General features: G+C 39.7%; 1 protein-coding gene across 1 annotated transcript in view; it reads left to right on the top strand.

The window, feature by feature from the left end:
- The window catches only part of PREX2 (phosphatidylinositol-3,4,5-trisphosphate dependent Rac exchange factor 2), a 338025-nt gene that overhangs the window by 88050 nt on the left and 227385 nt on the right, over positions 1-22590 (top strand). The window contains exons 7-9 of the mRNA XM_062188384.1: positions 1725-1858; positions 7512-7615; positions 18148-18297. Coding sequence (XP_062044368.1) covers positions 1725-1858; positions 7512-7615; positions 18148-18297 — 388 coding nt within the window. The remainder of the gene's footprint in view (positions 1-1724; positions 1859-7511; positions 7616-18147; positions 18298-22590) is intronic.

The following is a 22590-nucleotide window of genomic DNA, read 5'->3' as shown; positions in this document are numbered from 1 at the left end:
GGTGGGGGACCCTGATTTGGCCTGGCCCAACCCCAGCTGCTGCACACCAGTGGATTGTACATCTTTGTTGTCTGCCTCTCCCTCAGTTTCTCTGCCTTTTAAGCAAGTAATTTTTTTTTTTAAAAAAGAGGTTTATATAGCTCAAAATTTAAGAGGTTCAAACACAGGGCTCTGGCATCTGTTTGGTTCTGGTGAGGACCTCCTGGTGGATGGCACAAGAGCATGTGAGGAAGGTACAGTTGGTATGTGTGGAAGAAGGATTTGGGGGAGGTACTAAGCTCCTTTATAACTCCTCTTCCCTGAAACCAGTCAGTCACAGGAGACTTGTATTAGCTCATTCCCAGTGTAGTGTCCCCAAGACCTAATTACCTTCCTCTAGCCTTGGCCTCTTAGAAGTTCTGTCACTTCAATGAGCTGCACCTGGGACCCAGCCTTGAACACACAAACTTCAGTGGGGCAAACCATGTCTAAACCAAGGCAGTAAGCCTCCAAAGTTCGCTCAGCTGTTATAATCCTCATTATACAGACTTTAAAATGAAGACCATTTAACTTACCCGGATTCTTAGAACCAAGAGGGGACGAAGTTTAAAGCTGAAAATAGGCAATCTGACTCTAAAGCTTATATTCCTTATCATGTGACATTGTGTCTACTCAGAGCAAAACAATGAATTCTTTGGATTAAGTTTGCTTTCCTGCTTGCCTTTTAATGTCTGCATAAGTTAATTTGGGGTAATTACTTAGAATATTTATTTAGTGTACAAAATAGGACAATATCTGCCAGCGCCATGGCTCACTTGGCTAACCTCTGCCTGCGGCACCGGCATCCCATATGGGTGCCGGGTTCTAGTCCCGGTTGCTCCTCTTCCAGTCCAGCTCTTGCTGCAGCCCGGGAGGGCAGTGGAGGATAGCCCAAGTGCTTGGGTCCCTGCACCGGCATGGGAGACCGGGAGGAAGCACCTGGCTCCTGGCTTCAGATCAACTCAGCACTGGCTGTGGAGGCCATTAGGGGAGTGAACCAATGGAAGGGAGACCTTTCTCTCTGTCTCTCTCTCATGGTCTATATCTGTCTCTCTCACTGTCTAACTCTACTTGGCAAAAAAAAAAAAAGGACAATATCTGCGGTATACTTTTTAATGTATCAGCTTGTCATTCTGGCTGGCTTACAGTTTAGGGAGGGGGATTCTCTTTCTTTTGTAAAACTAAAGCCATGTTCCTTAATTTTATATACTTGCTCATGTAAGGAAGGAAGGTTAAAATAATCTCTGTCTCTTTATTTCTTTTCTTTTCCATCCTAGAGCTGAATACATAAATTGGTATCTGTTGAAAATTTAGACAATATCATATATTTTGTAATATGCCCATGGAGACCTTTTCCCATGTTAGGAGAAAAGAAGAAAGGAAAATTATAAACATTAACAAGATTATAAATTAGTTTGAAATAATTTGTTCTAAAAATAACATAGTATGTGCTGTGTATGCATATCCGCATAAACTATTCTTTGAGTATCCCCATGGCAGTTCTGTCTGCTGAGGCCAACCAGGAGAATACTGGGAGGGGAATAAGACCTGTACTCACTGTGTAACTCTTTGTACTGTTGGGACTTCATCCTCTGCATATATGGCTTTTAAAGATAAAAATATCTGTAATTATAAGGAGAAAACTAACAAGATACAAACTTTAGTCAGATAGTCACACGTTGTTATTTGTGTTTTCCCTGGTTTAGGGGTCCAACATTACTGACACCTGCACCGAAATGCTAATGTGTGGAGTCTTACTGAAAATTTCTTCTGGAAATATTCAAGAACGGGTGTTTTTTCTTTTTGATAACCTTTTGGTGTACTGCAAAAGAAAGCACAGGTAAGATGCAAAAAACAAGGCACACTAGAAATGGCTTAGGTGTCACCAAGATCGAACTTTTCCTCTGCTTCCCCGGGCTCAGGGACTCATCAGGCGGCAGCTTCAGATCCTCCTAGCCGGTTCTCTGACTGCTCTTTTCACCTTCTTGTTAGATGTAGTTGAAAGCCATTAGCAGAGAACTCAGTTCAGGTCTACCACGTGGTGGCAGGAGCCCAACTGTACCTGCTTCCTTGCAGGGCCCGCATTAGTAGGAACCTGGAATCAGCAGTGGAGCTGGAACTTGGGACTCCAACCCAGGCACTCCAATAAGGTATATGGATGTCTCATATACCTTGAGACATAAAACTGACAGATTTAGAAGGCAGGATAAAAGGAATATCATTCTTTATCTCTTGAATTTTTTTTTTTTCCTCATCAGTTAGCAATGTGCCCAGACCAAGTTACTGAAGATTTGGTAGCCATGCTCCTGGTATTTAGTAATGCTGTCATGTGGATTGTCATATTATGATAATATAGTAAAATATATTAATTCAAAAATATAGTGATATGAACTGAAAAAATGTAGTGCTTTAACTTGTACCTTTATGAAAGGAGACAGATTAGGATTAGAGCCAAAATATAATTCAATTGTTGTTGTCTTTTTCTTAATGAGTTTTTAAAAAATTTCTTTCTTACCACATGTGAAAATTAGCTTATTTATTTTACCATGAGCTTCTAAATTCTTTGTGTTTGATAGTAAGATTGGGATGAATAGAAAAAGAATCTAGGAAGATATTGAAGAGATTGTCAAATTTACTTGTGTGCATCTCATTTAAGAAATTGTAATGTGAAGCAAGGTGCTTTGCTGTAATTAATGAAGACATCTGTTTGAGAATGAGATCCTTTTTCAGTTCTGTCTATCTTAACTTTATATATATGCTTGTCCTTTATCCCGAGCATTTGCAAATTAACATCAGTGTACAATTGATGATATGATATGGTTTCATGGCTATAATTGTTAAATAAGTTAAACAACAGATAAAACTTTAGAAAATTAAAATCCTGTTGATTAGCAAATATCCTTAATGAATGTGTAAACATGGACCAAAAATGTAATGGTTAGAAATGGAAAGTAGTAGATCAGTGTGTCTCTTTTCCCTCCAGGATTGGGGAAGTTCTGTAATAAGCTGTCTTTCCCTTCTTAAGAATGCTCATCTACTTTATGAACTTCATTTCAACGTAAGATTTTTAAGATTTACAGTTCCTTTAGAAACCATGAATAAACTAAACCTTTACAGACTTCAGTAGTGTGATTACAAGAACCATAGACTTGATAAATTTATTTTTAAAATTATTTATTTATTTGAAAGGCAGAGAGACATAGATCTACCATTTGCTGCTTTTGCTTTGCAAATGCTACAACGGTCAGGGCTGGGCCAGGCTGAAGCCAGGAACCTGGGACTCAGTCTGAGTCTCCCACATGGGTGACTGGGACTCTGCTACTTAAACCACCACCTGCTGCCTCCTAGGGTGCACGCTAGCAAGAAGCTGGAATGGAGAGTGGAGCCAGGATTTGAACTCAGGCACTCAGATATGGGATGGAGGTATCCCAAGTGGCAATCTAACTGCTGAGCCAAAAGCTCACCCCTATATATTCTTTAAAGGGCAAAGTGCTAGATTTGGCATTCTAGTTCTGAATCTTTATAGTATTATTAATCTTAGAAGAAGCTAGTTTATTAAAAAATAGTTTATTATGTACTATAAGAAGACATTGTTTAAATTGGCTTGTTTATGGGCTTAATAAGATAATAATACAATACATTTAGGTTTTTTGTAGTTTATATTTTGTATTCAATGGTTTGTAAAATATATATCCATTTTATAGCAACAATTCATTTTAATTCATGCATAATATTCCATTAGTTAAATATATTACACTTTAATTCTTCATTCTCCTATCAATTGACTTTTGGATTATTTCCAATTTTTTCTACTATTATGAATGTTCTTGTGCATGTTTCCTGGTCATAATAAAATGAAAAATTAGGAAATTAGGAGAGAAGTCATTAAATCATGATATTCAAATATGCACCATTGCAGTATGGAGAAACCAGTGCCTTCAATCTTTATAGTTTAACAAATATGTTTTCTTAAGGGATCAAAGAACTTTATTTAAGCTAAGTGCTATAGTATTGATCAGATGTTTGCTAGAGTTTTAGGCTGAATATTAACATCCACAGGTCAGGTGAAAATACAAAGCGTGTACAAAGTTCACAGCAGGATCATAAAGACAGTGAGTCTCAGATAAAGTGGACCAATGATGGATTCATACATATATAAGACTAGCATTATATGTAATGTTTTACACAGAGACAAATTAATTCTTATATATCATTTAGCATAGTTTTCATTAATAGTGGTGAAAGATTACTAAATTTTGATGTGGGTTTAGGACAGGTAACCCAGGAATCTGATATCTTTTCTAAGGAAAGAGCCCAGGGTATATGCTAGTATTTTTTTATTTTATTTTTTTTTTTATTTTTGACAGGCAGAGTGGACAGTGAGAGACAGAAAGAAAGGTCTTCCTCTTGCCGTTGGTTCACCCTCCAATGGCCGCCGTGGTAGGCGCTCTGTGGCCGGCGCACCGCGCTGATCCGATGGCAGGAGCCAGGTGCTTCTCCTGGTCTCCCATGGGGTGCAGGGCCCAAGGACTTGGGCCATCCTCCACTGCACTCCCTGGCCACAGCAGAGAGCTGGCCTGGAAGAGGGGCAACTGGGACAGGATCGGTGCCCCAAATATGCTAGTATTTTTGAGACCCCCTTCTTTATCCGTCACATCCATCCCAGGGCAGGTATTTATACGTATTTGATACCTGCATCCCGTATCAGAGCATTTGGGTTCATGTCCAGCTTCCACTCCTGGTTCCAGCCTCCCGCCAGTTGTCACCTGGGAGGCAGCAGGTGAAGGTCAAAACAGTTAGGATCCTGCTACCCACATGGGAAACCTGGATTGTTTGCTTGACTTCTAGCTTCAGCCTGTCCAGTTTGACTGTAGTGGGAATTTCGAAAATGAATCAGTGAATGGCAGCTCTGTCCATCTCTTTCTAGATCTCAAATAAAATAAAATGTAAAAAATTTTAAAAAGATTGATTTGAATAGTGATGAACTGATTTACAAGAAATTTTTTTCTTGCAAGGTACCATGATATTATTTCCTACCTGGTAGAATATGCAGTTACCTACATTTTAACTGACTCTACATGCTTCTTCATTTTTGATATCAGTTTTATAGCTACCTTTCCCAATTGATAATCTGTAGCATTTACTTAGGGATATTAATGAAGGACATTTAGAAGCTGTTATCAAAGTAACCATGAGGATGGTAGGGTGTTGAAGTTTGTGGGCTGACCTTCCAGTGAGATAAAAATTAATAAAGTTAGTTTTCTTTATTTTTAACTTTATTTAATAAATATAAATTTCAAAAGTACAACTTTTAGATTATAGCAGCTTTTTCCCCCCATAACCTCCCTCTCACCCGCAACCCTCCCATCTCCCGCTCCCTCTCGCATCCCATTCTTCATCAAGATTTATTTTCAATTATCTTTATATACAGAAGATCAACTTAGTATATAGTAAGTAAAAATTTCAACAGTTTGCACCCACACAGACACACAAAGAATAAAGTACTGTTTGTGTACTAGTTATACCATTAATTCACATTGAACAACACATTAAGGACAGAGATCCTACATGGGGAGCAGGTGCACAGTGACTCCCGTTGTTGATTTAACAATTGACACTTTTTTATGATGTCAGTAATCACCCGAGGCTCTTGTCAGGAGCTGCAAAGGCTATGGAAGCCTCTTGAGTTCACCAACTCCAACCTTATTTAGACAAGGCCATAATCAAAGTGGAAGTTCTCTCCTCCCTTTAGAGAAAGGTACCTCCTTCTTTGATGGCCCATTCTTTCCACTGGGATCTCACTCACAGAGATCTTTCATTTAAGTCATTTTTTTGCCACAGTGTCTTGGCTTTCCATGCCTGAGAAACTCTCATGGGCTTTTTAGCCAGATCCGAATGCCTTAAGGGCTGATTCTGAGGCCAGAGTGCAGTTTAGGGCATCTGCCATTCTGTGAGTCTACTGTGTATCCTGCTTCCCATGTTGGATCGTTCTCTCCTTTTTAATTCTATCAGTTAGTATTAGCAGACAGTAGTCTTGTTTGTGTGATCCCTTTGACACTTAATCCTATCATTATGATCAATTATGAACTTAAACTGATCACTTTGACTAGTGAGATGGCATTGGTACATGCCACCTTGATAAGACTGAATTGGAATCCCTTGGCACGTTTCTAACTCTACCATTAGGGGTAAGTCCGATTGAGCATGTGCCAAACTATACATCCCCTCCCTCTCTTATTCCCACTCTTATATTTAATGGGGATCACTTTTCAGTTAAATTTAAACACCTAAGAATAATTGTGTGTTAATTAAAGAGTTCAACCAATGGTATTACGTAGATTAGTTTTCTTTAGAGGTGATGAAAGACGATTTTGATGTGCTTTTAGGACAGATAGTCCAGAAATCTGTGATCTTTTCTGAGGAAGGCTGTGTGATAGCATTGTTGAGACCTCTCCTTTTCCCGTGTGATTTTCCCTGTGTCGAGCAGAGGAGAAGTGGGGCCCTGCAGTTGGTATACAATCACATCTTAACCTGCACCAGGCATGTCTCTACAGCGCAGTAATCTAATAGTGATTTCAGTATATTAAATCATTAGGCAGATGTCAGTGAATGAAATTGGATAGCTCAGGTCAACTGAAATCCCTTGAGCAACTTTTAATTCTCTTTGAATACTTTATTAGAATCTGTCCTGCTTAACTAAAGATATTAAAATTTCTCCCCTGAGTATTTGGTAATTCAAATTAATCCTTAATTCATTGTCATGAATGTTCATCTGTAAACCTTGATTTTTTTTTTTTTTTTTTGCTTTGACTTACATGCTTAAGATGAAAGACTGTTGCTAGACATACTGTGTAGAAAGTTTGGAATATTGTGGAATTGTTTTTAAAATGAATGAGACCTTTATGAAGGATTGTGTTCATATTAAGAAACTTGTGCAGTATGAATACAGGGATCTTGCCATGCAAACAAAATAGGAAACAGATGTTTGCAGCTGGATGTTGCTCAGCTCCAGAAGCCCCAGCTCAGTCATTTTCTTTGAAGAGTGACCAGAAGTAGTAACTGAATGTTTCACCAGGGCTTGGAGAAAGTGAGAATTAGCAGCTAGTTACTGAAAAATGGGAAATGAAGCTGAAAGAAATGCCACTGAAACATTAAAATAACCAGTCTTTACTTTTAGAGTTGATTGGGCACTGCTGATATCCTAGGTGGGAGAAAACTACAGATTTACCCTCCTACCTGTGTATTACCCTGAACCCCAAGCTTCAGTTTATTTCACATTCTAGTACACTGGCCACATCTCCTATATCAACCAGTACTGTTGTGAGTGGGAGGAGAATAGTAAAAAAAAATTTAAAAGCACCAGAATAAAAACCTTTGATGTTATAGATTGAACTGGTGTCTTTTCTCCAAAGATTTGCTTAAAATCAGTCGCTGAAACATTGTTTTGCATTAAGTTTCATAACGGAGTCTTTGTGGTTTCATTCATTTTTAAGACGGTTGAAGAACAACAAGGCTTCCACAGATGGACACCGCTACCTTTTTCGTGGCCGGATCAATACAGAGGTGATGGAGGTGGAAAATGTGGATGATGGTACAGGTGAGCGATGAGGGCATTTAAAATGGAACATCAAGGGTGGGCATTGTGGTGCAGCAGGTGTGTCCCATTGTCAGAGAGCTAGTTCCAGTTCTGGCTACGTCACTTCCCATCCAGCTTCCTGCTTATGCTTCCAGGGAGGTAACAGATGCTTGCTAAAGTTCTTGGGTCCCTGTCACACATGTGGGAGAACCAGATGGAGTTCTAGTTCCTGCCTTCAGCTTGGCCAAGCCCAGGCTTTTTAGAGCATTTGGGGAAATGAACCAGTGAGTGGTTTCTTCCTGTGTGTGTTTCTGTACCTTTTAAGTAGATAAAATAAAAAAGTAAACATTTTAAAAAATGGAATGGCAATAGTAACTCCTCATCCAGGAGAAGTGTCACTTGATTCATTTACATCAGTGCATTAGAGCTTAGAAATATTTTGTTAGGTAAAATAGTTCAATCAGGGCAGGAAAAAGCTGAGATAGAAGAATGTAGGACTGTTGTAAAATTGGAAAGTTATATTTGGCTGAAACATAGAAAGCGTTATATTTAGCATTAAACACAGAAAGAGAAGTAGCTGAGACTGTCCATGTAAATTTAACTATAATATAATCACCATTTCTTACACAGAGTATGTATGCAAGAGATACATGACTGAATTGATTTTCTTTAAATTTTACTATGTTTTGTAAGTGTATGTGTGATATTTTCCTTCTGTATTATAGTCACTGTAAATTATAGCAAATTCTAGATCTGTTTTAGATATACAACAGTTACTAATGTAGATACGTCTTCAGTTACCATGTAGAGAATTGTAGGTAAAGGTAGTTTGTGTAATTTTGAATGCTCATTTTAAACACTATGTTACTGAAAGATAATACATTTTTACTCTGTAGATTTAAAGGGACAGACTTGTATAAGCAAGTTCATTAAATAGTGATTAGTCATAAACATGTAAAACAAAATGTAAAAATTTTATTTTCTATTTGAAAAAAATAAAGTCTGTAGAATAAATGCTTAGTAAATTGAATCACATTTCCCACAAATGGCTTTATTGAGTCTCAAAAATTCGCTCCCAGGGAAAAAGATAAGATGAAATGAAATATTTTAATTGCTGCTAAATGACTTCCCTTTCCATATAGAGGAATGTTTTCCTAATTTTCATTATAAACATGAGATGGGGACACAGATCAGAATCAGCTCCCCACCACCCACATAGCTTCCAGGTCCTTCCAGGGTCCCAGAAAGGGAGCAGAATGTTGATACTCTGTCAGGGGCACAGCTTTTCAAATGCCATTTCTCCATCCCATTGTTAACATCCTGACAAACTGTTAAGTACTTGAAGGAGTGAACCACAGTTGTTACAGGTAAGGGGGAAAAGCAGGTAAAGAACAAAATTCAGGAGGTGCCTAAGACTAGGCACTCATGCTGGGAGCCATGTCATTCACAAGGAGAAGTTCTTCAGTGGCTAACGATGGAGATGCCAGATAATACCCCATTTAAAATCCCTTTTTAGGCTGCAATCTCTAATACAGTTGCAGACAGCCCCTTGCTAATAAGTGGACCTAGCAGGCTATCTTTCCATCTCAGTGTATGCATAGTATTTTTTATACTATTTCAGTAATTCATCCTATTCTTTTTAAGCGAACTCTGTAGTGATATTTAGAAATGTTACCTGTCTAAATGTTAAGAGTTTCTTGCCTCAGCACCCTGAATTTCCAAAGGACACCTAAAAATCTACTTTGTCCTTGAGTTTTGAGCAGGTAAGATAATAAAAGACACACATACAAAACCTCCACTCTGTTCCTTATTGGCCCTGCCTGCTCCTAAGAAAACTACTGCTCCCCCATTGCTTTGGCACTTTGTATATTTTCTTCCCTTTCTATGCTTTTCCATGGGGACAGAGCTCCTGTGAGTCAACCCCTACTGTGTCCCACCTCCTCCCTCCCCCAGATAATGTGATTGCTAGCATTGCTACCACCTGCACTGGTAGTCTAAGCGAATTTTGATAATGATGACTGTAATTACTGTACCTATAGGGAACTGGGGCACTAAATAAAGAACAGTAGGAGCCCAGAACTTTGGAGGCAAGGGCATATAATGCAGTCTTCATTGCATCTGTGACAAATGCTAAGGGAGTGAGATCCTTTGAGGGGTGATGTGAATGGAGCTTTTACGTAAATGGGCTTTGGTTTCAATCCCATGAAAAGGTTCTGTTGGTGCTGGTATTGTTCCAGCCTTCAGGGCCCTCAGTTCGTGGTGGTATGTGCATTGTACAAAACAAGGCATAAGACCTAAGTGGGTATGAGTTAAGGGAAAGATGGGACATTGCAGTGTATTTAGTTGGCATAAGTTAGTTGCTTGATGGAGTCTAGATATGAATTTGCAAGACAGCTTTCATTGCAACAAGATAAAGAAATTGTTGGACTGTGTTATTCAGTTAAGTGTGTTTCTTTTTCCTTGAGCACACATAAGCAGTACATTGCAGGAATTTGGCTGGGAATAGTTGCTACAAGATAACTTGGAGAATTTTTGGGTGGCAATTCTATACCTTCCCCTAGCTTCCTGAAAGGAAAATTTAGTTTTCTCATGGGTGTATTCGTTTAGCCCTGGGGTAAAGTGTACACCCTCTGCCAGGCTTCGAGATTCAAAAATATAATTTTTGTAGGTGGATAGAGTCTTGAAGATTAATTAATGTACCACATTAACATTTCAGATGATGTACCGAGGCCACTGAAGGTTCAGAATGTATGCAGAGATGGATTTTAGTTGCTTATTTCTTCTGAGACAGAATCTGCATGCTCAACTTTCTGATTTTTTTCATAAGTCATTTCCATCTTTTGGAAGAAATCTGCTTACTTTATATTGTGTGAATGGAACTATGATGCTGACAGATTTCAGCAGAGCCAATTAATGTCTGTTTGCCAAGTACTCCCTACACTTGGACCTGGATAGGTTGAATGAGGGGTGGATAAACACTGTCACTGTCAGGCTCACTTACTGTTGCCAAAACCAAAACAAAACAACTATACCAGATTTAGGTAGGAGTTGAGATATATATTTTATGGATGAAAAATTGGATAGAAAAGTTTTCCGTTCATTTGAGTTGTAGAAATGCTAATATTATCATTATTAGACAACCAATTGCATTTATTAACCTCAAAAACTGCAGAGGAAATAACTGCATTTAGAATAAGACTAAATATGCTTTTGACTAAGATGTAAATATCTCAATTCTTAGGAAAATATATGATTTTGATTTATTTATAATGCTTAATGACTTGACTTACATCATAGTTGTATATTCGTGTAGAAAATTTAATTAAGCAATGAAACAACATGGAGAATTGAAAAAAGTTGTATATTTATTTAAATCTAAACGTATTACCTATACTCTGGTTTCTCTTCAGATCATATAACTCTTTCACCTTTTACTAAATATATTGTCCATTATTTCCCATGTTCAAGGAAGATGTTGATCATTTTCTAGATTTCCACTCTTTCAGTGACTCTAAGTTGACTCTTTTTTGAAGATTCATTCTAGAGATATTAGTTTGATCATGATGCTCTAAGAAAAACAATCCAGCTTAAGAACAATAGTAGGAAAGCTGTTGAACTTCCTAAAATTTTCATGGTGATTTTCCTAATGCATTCTTGGAAAGCCATTCAAAATTAGCACTCTGCCATTAATATTCTCTCTTTAGAACTAGTTCATTGTGTGGTGGGAAAGGGCAAGAATGTTGACCTTTAGAAAATATGGTCTCTAGTTCAATGCCACACAAACCATAGATTTCAGTACAATAGGCACATTGCAATTGGACAGATGGAAAAATTTCAGTTGTCATTTGTATTTACTTATTTTACATGTTTATTTAGTTTCAGCTACTTGGAAGGCAGAGCAAGACACACACACACACACACAGAGAGAGAGAGAGAGAGAGGCTGACAGACAGATGGGGAGAGATCCTCCATCTGCTGATTCACTCCCCAAGTGCACACAAAAGCCTAGGCTGGGCAGATGGAAGCCTGGAGCCCAGAATGCTATCCAGATTTTCCATGTCGGTGGCAGGGGCCTAAGAACTTTAGCTGTCAGCTGCCTCTTCAGGGTGTGTGTGCATTAGCAGGGAGCTAGACTAGAAGCAGAGATAGGACTCAAATCCGGACACTATGATATGAGCTGCTGGCATCCCAAGCGACTTAACCTGCTAGAATACAAAACCTGCCCCCAAGCTGTCATTTTTAATATCAATATTTGATACCATCTTAAGTATGAATAAATTGTTTTAGTAAAATTAAATTTTTTTATAAGTGAGATTTTAAAAATATTTCTATCAATTTTCCTTTTTATACATGGATGAAAACAATGCTTAAAACATGAACTCTGTAATCTTGTATTTTTTAAATTTAAATAAAAATATTATCTTAATGATAGCCATGTTGTATCAGCAGTTAAACATAGTTTTAAATGATTCCATAATAGTCAATATAATAAAGCAGCTGTAGTTATCTTAACAACTATAGTATGATTGTATAAAATGGATTGAATACATTCATAATTAAAAAGTAATAATAATTTTTCAGTGTTGAAAAAGAGTAATCCATATAAGAGTTCTTTTCGGATATACTTAAATTTTGAATATGTTGTTAATTTAATTAAGCATTTAAAAATTATTTATTTATTAGAAAGGTAGAGTGACAGAGAGAGGGGGAGAGGCAGAGAGAAAAAGAGATCTTCCATTTGGTGGTTTACGCCCCAGCTGGCCATGACAACTATGGCCGGACCAGACTCCATCCAGGTCTCCCATATGAGTAGCAGGGTTACAAGCACTTGAACCATCTTCTGCTGTTTTCCCAGATACATTAGTATGGAGCTGGAATGAAGGCAGAGCAGCTGGGGCTTGAACTAATGCTGTGATAAGGGATGCTAGTGATGCAGGCAGTGGCTTAACCTGCTGTGCCTCAATTCCATCCCCTATAGGAATGTATTTGAGAATTCAAAAAGGTTAGGAAATAAACTGCTTTTTTAGCATTTTTTTTTCATTTGGAACCTTTTTTTTTCTTGTATTTGCTGTAAATAATGTCTTATATTATTTTGAATGCCGGAAAATTTTGATTATTATTTAATAAAATCAAAGATTTATTCCAAAAAGTAATTTGGTCTGCTCAACACTCAATATTCATGATATGAGCAAACTATAATTTTAAAAACTTCCCTTGGAAATTTATACATTTACACAGATGACCAAGAGAACACGAGTATTAAATAATTCAGATAATGGCTTGTTGACATTTGAAAATAAATCTTGATAATTTCTTCTGTTTCCTAGCTTGTGTGTACAATACTTGGATATTGTCCATTGTATTAAAATGAAAGTTTATTGAAAGGATACTAGCATGTCTGCTGAGATTTATAGTATATCAATTTTGGCAGAATACCACCTTGTTAAACAAAACTGTGTTGATTTAAGAGTAATGAATTTGCAAACTGTGTAGCTTCAAGGTAATCACTGACTTGTTCAGGAAACCTTGCCCCTTAGATTTTACTGTTTTGAAAGAAATGAGTGTCTAAAGGCTGTTGAACTTGGGTATTCCATTTTTAATGAATTTTAATTCTTGACACTTTCTGGAAAGTTAATTTTTTAATTTTAATTTTTAAAATGACATTTATTTATTTGAAAGACAAAGTGACAGAAGAGAAACAGAGGTCTTCTGTACACTGGTTCGTTGCCCAAATGGCTGCAATAACTGAGACGGTTCCATGCTGAAGCCATGAGCCTGGAACTCCATCCGGGTCTCCCGTGTGTGCGGTAGGGGCCCAAGTGGTTGGGCCATCTTCTGTTTTCTGAGGCACATTAGCAGGGGGCTGGATTGGAAGTGGAGCAGTTGGAATTCAAATCAGTGCTTATATGGATGGCAGTGGCTCAACCTGCTGTGCCAGGACACCCAGCACCTAATTTTAATTTTTAAAGCACATTCATTTCCCAAATGGCACAATGGCCAAGTGGTAGGAGCAGAGAACAAAGGGTTCACTCTAGGTGTCCCACATGAATGGCAGGATTCCAACTACTTAAATCAACATTGCTGCCTCCCGGGGTCTGTATTATCAGAAATGTAGAATCAGTAGCCAGATTCTAAATCAGGAATTGAACCCAGGTACTCCAATGCGAGATACGTGTCTTATCTGGCAGCTTAACTGCTGTGCTGAATGTCTTCCCTGTCAATTAGTATTTTAGATCCATTGAAGCCTGGAAATTTCTGTTGACATTAAATTTTTTTGTTAATTTGTTTAATTCCTGAGGATAACGCATAATTGGACTTTTTCACTATCGTAGAGCGTTCTTTATGGATAAGTTTAATTCTTATTTTGAAGAATGAATATATTGAACAATGTGCTATGATTAAAATGATGAAGCTATTTATAAATCACAGTGTCTTTTGAAATAAATGAGATGTAATTGCTTATTTTGTAAAACATCTGGTACTTCACATCATTATGAATTATGTACACTACATATTGAGCAGCATATGTGCACACGTATATATAAAACTGTGAGAGTGTATATGGATATATAAATACACATGCATATGAATATAAATAGTCACATATTTCAAATAACTTGTAATTTTAAGTTGGTATGATAAAAATTAGCTACTATATAAACTTCCAAAAGGGACTTGATGTTGCTATTTGGTGCAGCAGTTTAGATGCTGGTTAAGATGCCCATGTCCCACATTAGAGAACCTGAGTCTGATACCAGGCTCTGGCTCCTGACTCCATCTCACTGCTTATCCAGACTCTGTGGAGTAGCAGGAGGTGGTTCAAATATTTACAACTCTTCCATCCACGTGGGAGACTTCGATTTTCTTGGCTCCGGCTTCAGCCTTCTCCCAGCCTAGGCTATTGTGGGTAAGCATTTGGGGAGGGAACCAGCAGATAAGAGTTCTATCTCTTTGTCTATCTGACTCTCAAATAAATAAAAATTTTAAAAAATGAATATTTTTCTTCCTTTAAGATTATTATATGATACAAAGTGTTCTTCCAAAATATTATATTTGCATAGTAATTAACTTGTTATTTGAGGTACGTTTTTGCAGTCAGCTAGAGATGTTTGTTTCTCTACATTGAAATAGTGGTCACATGTAACCACAAACCCACTTATCTGTCTGGTTCTGTGCTTAATTCTGTGACTTTCAAAAGCAGTGTATGCGCAGGCCAGAGTGGTCAGGCATGGCTGCGTGGAAGAGGAGGTACATGTTAATAAGGAGCAAGGGAAGAAAGGGGGTGGGTAGCATGGTGAGAAGTTCAACCTGGGGAGTCCATAAGTGTTCACAGGACAACCAGGGAAGCCACAGACAAGAAGAGTGATGAGGACACACATCAGAACCGTGTGGAAAATGACACTGGTTGGGTAGATCAGGCTCAGTTTATTGTTTTATTTTTTGACAGGCAGAGTGGACAGTGAGAGAGACAGAGAGAAAGGTCTTCCTTTACCGTTTGTTCACCCTCCAATGGCAGCTGTGGTCTGCGCATCGCACTGATCCGAAGGCAGGAGCCAGGTGCTTCTCCTGGTCTCCCATACGGGTGCAAGGCCCAAGGACTTGGGCCATCCTCAACTGCCTTCCTGGGCCACAGCACAGAGCTGGCCTGGAAGAGGAGCAACCGGGACAGAATCCGGCACCCTGACCGGGACTAGAACCCGGGGTGCCAGCACCACAGGCGGAGGATTAGCCCTAGTGAGCCGCGGCGCCGGCCTATCAGACTCAGTTTAAAGAGAATCTCTAAAGCAAGGTCCACATGTTTTGACTGGAGTCACTGATGAGACACCAAAGGCTTTTGTCTTAAAGATGTGCCCTGATGCAAAAAGAGAGAGCAGGCAGGGAAGGGAGGGCAGTGACCAGACCCAGGGAGTCGAGGAAAGAAGGCCCAGGTTGTAGAAGTGGCTGCCACAGGGCACACACCTGTGCCACATCAGGAGCATTTTCCTGCTACTCTGTCTCATGTCCTCATGCCCACCCTGTGCTCTCTGAGAGGAACACATTGTATTTATTTTAAATTAGTCTAATGTTTATCGTTGTAGGTTTTGTGTGGCTACTACATGGTCTATTAAACTGCATTGCAAGGATCACTTAGCTCACTGTGGCCTGACCTGAGAAGAGAGAAAGACAACCTGAAGTCTTGGGCTTATTGTGATGCAGGTCTTGTAAGGTGACAGGTTGCAGGGCAGGGGGCTGTCTACATATACAATTTAAAATTTTTGATGTTTTTCTACTCACTTATCATAATTACTTAGTTGGTCATTTTTATGGCTTAATAATGAGGACTTATAGTGTAATTATGAAGTAATGGTTTTTATTTTCCCATGAAAGCCCATTAACATATCTGCCATGAATTATGAAGTTCGACTACTTTCACAGAACATGAATATGCATTAAGTACATAAAAGACAGAAGGAAAGTACAAAAATTCCTTTCAGAAATGGTGTGTAAATTCCTTATGGGGGGGAATCAATCCTCCATCAGTTATTTATTATTCATGGGATTTTGGCACCCATATTAATACAGACTGATGTCTCATATAATTCCATCCTGGCTAGAATGTAACCTGGAAGTTTGGAAGGCCCCACAACTATATAGCATCACTTGTTAATGCATTTTTAGATTTTTTTTTTTTTACTCTGACTATAGAAAATACATAGTGAGTTTGGAACTAAAGGAAGAGTATGAGAACCAAATTATGAGAGAATGAGTGCCAAGCACCACTGCTTCTATTCAGAACTTACTAAATATAGATCACTTGAGAGCAACAAAACAAAACAAAACAATGTGCTTTAACGTCATTCGCTAAACCGCCTTTAACTTTTTTGTGGCTACCTCCTGTATAATGGCCATTGCTGCTTAATGAATGTTAAGGAAGTCACATCAAAAGTGTCACTTTATTTGGGGCAGATGCTGACTCAGGCCTCTGTCATATGTTTTTCCATCTTGGGATCCTTGCTTTGCAGAGACTGTTGTGCAAGTAAAGGCCGCTTGCAAGTCACGCTGCTGTTCTCCCAACCTGCTCTGCAGGCAGGGAGCTGCCCTGGGGGGCTTGCTGTTGACATGTTCAAAGCCAACATGAACCTTTAGCCAAAATTATGGCGAGGTAGTGACAAAACACAATTAAATGTCAACACATCCCCAAAGAAAACATTTTGTGAGTTTCTGTTTGTTTCAACCTTGTATATTGATAATGGATTGTCTGCAGTTTTAAGTCCATAAGTTCAGTATGTCCATTGATTTGTTCTCATTCTTGTGCAATTTCGTAAGTAATAGAGAATTTCTCTGTGGGGTCTAGACAGCCTCTGAAACTTAGAATTTTTTTTTAATATTTATTTATTTGAAAGTCACAGTTACACAGAGAGAGAAGGAGGGGCAGAGAGAGAGAGTGAGAGAGAGAGAGAGAGAGAGAGAGAGGTCTTCCATCTGCTGATTCACTCCCCAGTTGGCTGCAACAGCCGGAGCTGTGCTGATCTAAAGCCAGGAGGAGCCAGGATCTTCTTCTGGGTCTCCCACACGGGTGCAGGGGCCCGAGGACTTGTGCCATCTTCCATTGCTTTCCCAGGCCAAAGCAGAGAGCTGGATCGGAAACGGAGCAGCCGAGACTTGAACCGGCACCCATATGGAATGCCAGCACTGCAGGCGGCGCCTTTACCTGCTACACCACAGCGCTGGCCCCTGTAACTTAGAATATTATTTCAAAGGAATGATAGAAAGACAAAATGAATCTGACTCCTTTGAATGCTTGATTACTGACAAGAAAATCCTTAAATGTTATTCTTTTGATGTCAAAGGAATGTTACCAATATATTTGGACATAGAATAAATGAATGCTAGTTTGCTCTACTAGATTTTTTTCTTAATGATTTATTTTATTTACTTGAAAGTCAGAGTTACACAGAAAGGGAAGGAGAGGCAGAGAGAGAGAGAGAGAGAGAGAGAGGTCTTCCATCCACCGATTCACTCCCCAGTTGGCCACAATGGCCGGATCTGTGCCAATCGGAAGCCAGGAGCCAGGAGCTTCTGGGTCTTCCCATGTAGGTACAGGGACCCAAGGACTTGAGCCATCTTCTACTGCTTTCCCAGGCCATAGCAGAGAGCTGGATTGGAAGTAGAGCAGCTGGGACTTGAACTGGCACCCATATGGGATGGCGGCTTTACCCACTACACCACAGCATTGACCCTGTAATAGATTTCATGTAATATATTAGTGTTATGACTTACAAGTGTTCCATTATTGATCACTGACTACATCCTGTGTATAAATTTCTTTAATTTTTTATTATTGTGTTTTTCAACATACATGCATTTATTTATTATTTAATAATAATATTTATAAAGCAAAAAGCCATTTAATTCTGCAAAATATCCCTTTTTCTGCAAAATGCTATTATATATTAAACTGTACTAAAGATTTTACAGAATTAAAAGGTTTTAGAAAGTTGTGTATTGAATGAGCACATTAATGCAATATTGTACATTGCTTTGTTTTCTCACCTTCACCTATTAATTTCCAGCTGATTTCCATAGCAGTGGACACATTGTTGTTAATGGGTGGAAGATACATAACACGGCAAAAAATAAATGGTTTGTGTGCATGGCAAAAACACCTGAAGAGAAGCATGAATGGTTTGAAGCTATTTTAAAAGAAAGAGAGCGGCGAAAAGGTGAGAGTATGCATTGGACTCTTTTTGTTTTTTAGGTCTCTAATTTAGCATGAGAGCAAAGAATTGGGAAGAGTTATGAGCACGTGGAAATTTGTATGTTGCTCTCTTTGATTTACTGTGTGATGTAAGCCTCTTGCTAAAGTATGTTTTGAGTGCCAATAATATTCTTACTAAAATAAAAGAGAAACATTATATGGTTTGCAAAATAATTACAGTATGGCTGGTGATGTCTTTTAAATATTTTCACTTGCTTTTATTTATTATTTATTATTATTATTATTTATTTACAGTGTGTTCAGTTTCCTTTGTACTTTATTGTTGCCATTTCCAAAGCAGCATCACAAAGTCTTCCTTTACAGGACAAACGTCATCACTATAATGCCATGTCATTGGGCACCCTACAGTTTATCTCTAATGTATTTAATAGTACACTGACAATTCCCAGACCCCATGTTAGCTTGCTAATTATAGATTTAGGCACTTTGAATATAAATTAAATCATTTTCAAAGATTTTATTCATTTGAGAGGCGGTTACAGACAGAGGGAGAGACAGAGAGAGAGATCTTCCATCTGCTGTTTTGCTCCCCACATGGCCGCAGCAGTTGGAGCAGGGCCGGTCCCAAAGCCAGGAGCCAGGAGCTTCCTCCATGTCTCCTATGTGTGTGCAGGGGCCCAAGGACTTGGGCCCTCTTCCACTGCTTTCCCAGGCCATAAGTAGAGATCTGGATTGGAAGAAGAGCAGCCTGGACACGAACCAGTGTTCATATGGGATGTCGGTTCTTCAGGTGTAGGCTTAGCCACAGCACTGGTCCCATAAATTAACTTTTTTTTTTTTTTTTAGATTTCATTTATTTATTTGAGAGGCAAGAGACAGAGAAAGGGGAGAGACAGACAGTAAGGTCTTCCATCTACTGCATCTACTGGTTCACTCCCCAAATGGCTACAAGGGCCAGAGCTGGGCCAACCTGAAGCCAGGAGCCAGGAGCTTCCTCCATGTCTCCTATGTGGGTACAGAGGCCCAAGCACTTGGACCAATCTTCCACTGCTTTTTTTTTTTTTTTTTTTTGACAGGCAGAGTGGAGAGTGGACAGTGAGAGAGAGAGAGACAGAGAGAAAGGTCTTCCTTTGCTGTTGGTTCACCCTCCAATGGCCGCCACGGCCGGCGCACCGCGCTGATCTGAAGGCAGGAGCCAGGTGCTTCTCCTGGTCTCCCATGCGGGTGCAGTGCCCAAGGACTTGGGCCATCCTCCACTGCCTTCCCGGGCTACAGCAGAGAGCTGGACTGGAAGAGGGGCAACCGGGCAGAATCCGGCGCCCCGACCGGGACTAGAACCTGGTGTGCCGGCGCCGCAGGCGGAGGATTAGCCTATTGAGCCACAGCACCGGCTCTTCCACTGCTTTTCCCAGGCTGTTAGGAGGGAGCTGAATTGGAAGTGGAGCAACCTGGACACAAACCATTGCCCATATGGGGTATCTGTATTGCAGGCGGCAGCTTTACCTGCTAGACCACAGTGCTGACCCCACCTAGGTTGAAATTGCTCTATGGTTTAAGAAAGATTTGCATGGATCCCACTACTTGCACCATCATCTGCTGCCTTCCCATGTCTTTATTGGCAGGAAACTGGAACTGGGATCCAGATCAAGAAATTAATCCCAGGCACTCTGATATGGGATGCAGGCATCTTAAGCATTAGACCAAATACCTACCCCTCACCCACCGCCCCAGCCAAAAAAATAAAAACTAGAGGAAAGAAGCTCAGGGGCTGGCATTGTGATACAGCAGGTTAAGCTGCTACCTGCAGTGCAGCAACCCATACGGGTGCTGATTCGAGTCCTGGCTACTCCACTTACAATCCAGTTCCCTTCTAATACGCCTGGGAAAATGGTTAAAGTACTTGTTCCCTGGCTAATTGCTTGGGAGACCTGGATGGAGTTCTGGCCTCCTAGCTTCACCCTGGTCCAGCCCTGGCCTTTGTGGAGTGAACCAGCAGATGGAAAATCAATCTCTTTCTCTTTCTATCTCTCTATGTCTCCCTCTCTATCTGTAACACTGCCTTTCAAATAAATAAGTAAATTTTTAAAGAGAGAGAGAGAGGAGCCAGAGGCCCCTAACAGATAATAATGAGATGGAAATAGTGATCAGCCTGATTTGATTAGTACATATTGTGTATATGTATTGAAATAGTGCACTCCATAAATATGAATGTTTTATGGTAATTAAAGTAACAAAAAAGGAAAGATTTACAGATATTTGGTCTGATACTATTCACTTGTTTGAAGTTATCTACAAGAAGGCATATTTCTGTAATTTAGCTAGGAGATAGGCATGTTTTCTCTGGTTTGTTTACCAATTGATTTCTTAATTGCTAAGAAGCATTACCATTGTCGATTACTTTTCCTGAGATTGAGGAATAAAACATTTAATTGGTAAAGAAATTTCAGAACACAGAGAATGCCTTCTTACATCTCCAGATGTTTTCTCTTACAAATATACAAAGTTTCTGCCTTGATTAAAGTATTCAGAGCACACATTTGTATGAAAATTTCCAAAGCATTTTCAAACAGTCCTTTGATTGATCTTGGATGAAAATCCAGATAGAGATTTTAAAAGTAAAAGTTATGTATGCATAACTGACTTTTTAAAGATTTGTTGAATCTTGGAATCAATTCATGTAGCCAAGCAAATAACTCAGAAGGTGAATTGAATTTTTCATCAAGCTGAACTTTTTCCCTCAGAATGGCTATCATCCACACAAGACAAGTATCAGAAAGAACAGAAAATGAAAGAAAAAAAGTACATTCTACAAAACTTTATGATATTTGTCTTTATCATACTCCATTCTTATGGGATTATTTACCATTATTGACATATGTTACTGACCCCTGCATCGTAAACAATAAATAAAGCCTTAGGAAAATTTGTAGCTTTGAAGAGTGGAAGTAATTCAGATACTTCATTTCTGCAATAGCTCTTCCTCTGTCCCATCCCTTGATTAAGTGTCAGTGATCTCAGGATTGCAACTTTGGCACTGATTTCTTCTTAGTGGATTCTTTGCATGGGTTATCTGTTTCCACCAGATTGACTTCTACTTCTGCACTTCCAGTTTCTCAATCTTTGGGGCCAGCCTTGTCCTTTTCCTGAGCTTCACATACTTGTGTAATGACTGCTGGATGCCACTCCACATTGCCAGGACTGACTGGACTTGTAGTTCCTTGGACACTTTGCCCAATATCCCTTCCCACCTCCGTTAAGTACTCTCACCAAGAGCCTGCCAAGCATCCTGATTCCTCTCTCTCCTGCACACTTACGATTATTTTTGAATTGTTGTCCTTTTTGTTTGAGAATCAGATACAGATATGGCAGGGGGCTGAGGTGGGGAGAGGGGAAAGAGTGTGCTGCCATTTGCTGGTTCACCTTCCAAATGTCTGCAATGGCTGAGGCTGAGCAGAGTTACAAAACTGGGAGCTGGCACCTCAACCCCACCTCCTGTGTGGGTGGCAGAAACCCAGTTACTTGAGCCACCATCACTACTGCCTGCTAGGGTTGTTCATTAGAGGAAGCAGGAGTCAAGGGGTGTTCAACTCAGGCACTTCAGCGTGGAATGTGGATGTCTTAACCGCTAGGCAGACACCACCCCCCGCACCTGCAGTGAGCCAGTTGCTGTGTCCTTTCACTAGCACCTGCTGCTTATTTATCTACTTCACCTTTCCCTGTGTGGTCCCTGTGGTTGCAGGGACTTGAACTGCAACCCTCTGCTTTTCCCCTCTGGATGATTAAAACACATAACTGTATCCCCAATACCTAAGCGATGAAGTAGGTTAAAACTGTGGGTGAACAAGGATCTTCCGTAACCCATGAGCACCTCTTCTTGTCTTCTCACCTGAAACCCAGTACACACTGCCTCTGTGTTGCTTGACCTTAGTTGCCTCTTGTAAATGCATCTTCTTTCTCTAGAAATACCTATCTGTTGTTGTGCGCTCGAGCATAGCCTTTTTGTGAAACCTCTCCTAACGGTTCACAGATGGAAGTGAGAACTGGATACGCCTCCATTGTATCACAGTCCCCCCACCCCAACTCTTGAGCTGTCTCCAAGGCCACCCTGTCTACTTAGGCTCACCTGTCCACAGCAGCAGGGTGCTTAGCTCTGAGGTCCATGGAGGTTGAGATCCAGCTGCTTACACTCCACTGGCTACACCCTATGCCTTTGGGCATAATTGCACAGAGGTGCTATATGCCTTAGGGATCTTGCCTTGACTCTCCCTAGGATACCATGAGCTTCTTGATCTACAAC

The sequence above is a fragment of the Lepus europaeus genome, chromosome 4, assembly GCF_033115175.1.
Source record: "Lepus europaeus isolate LE1 chromosome 4, mLepTim1.pri, whole genome shotgun sequence".
In the NCBI taxonomy this organism is placed as follows: Eukaryota; Metazoa; Chordata; class Mammalia; order Lagomorpha; family Leporidae; genus Lepus; species Lepus europaeus.
This window is presented reverse-complemented; position numbering and strand designations above follow the sequence as displayed.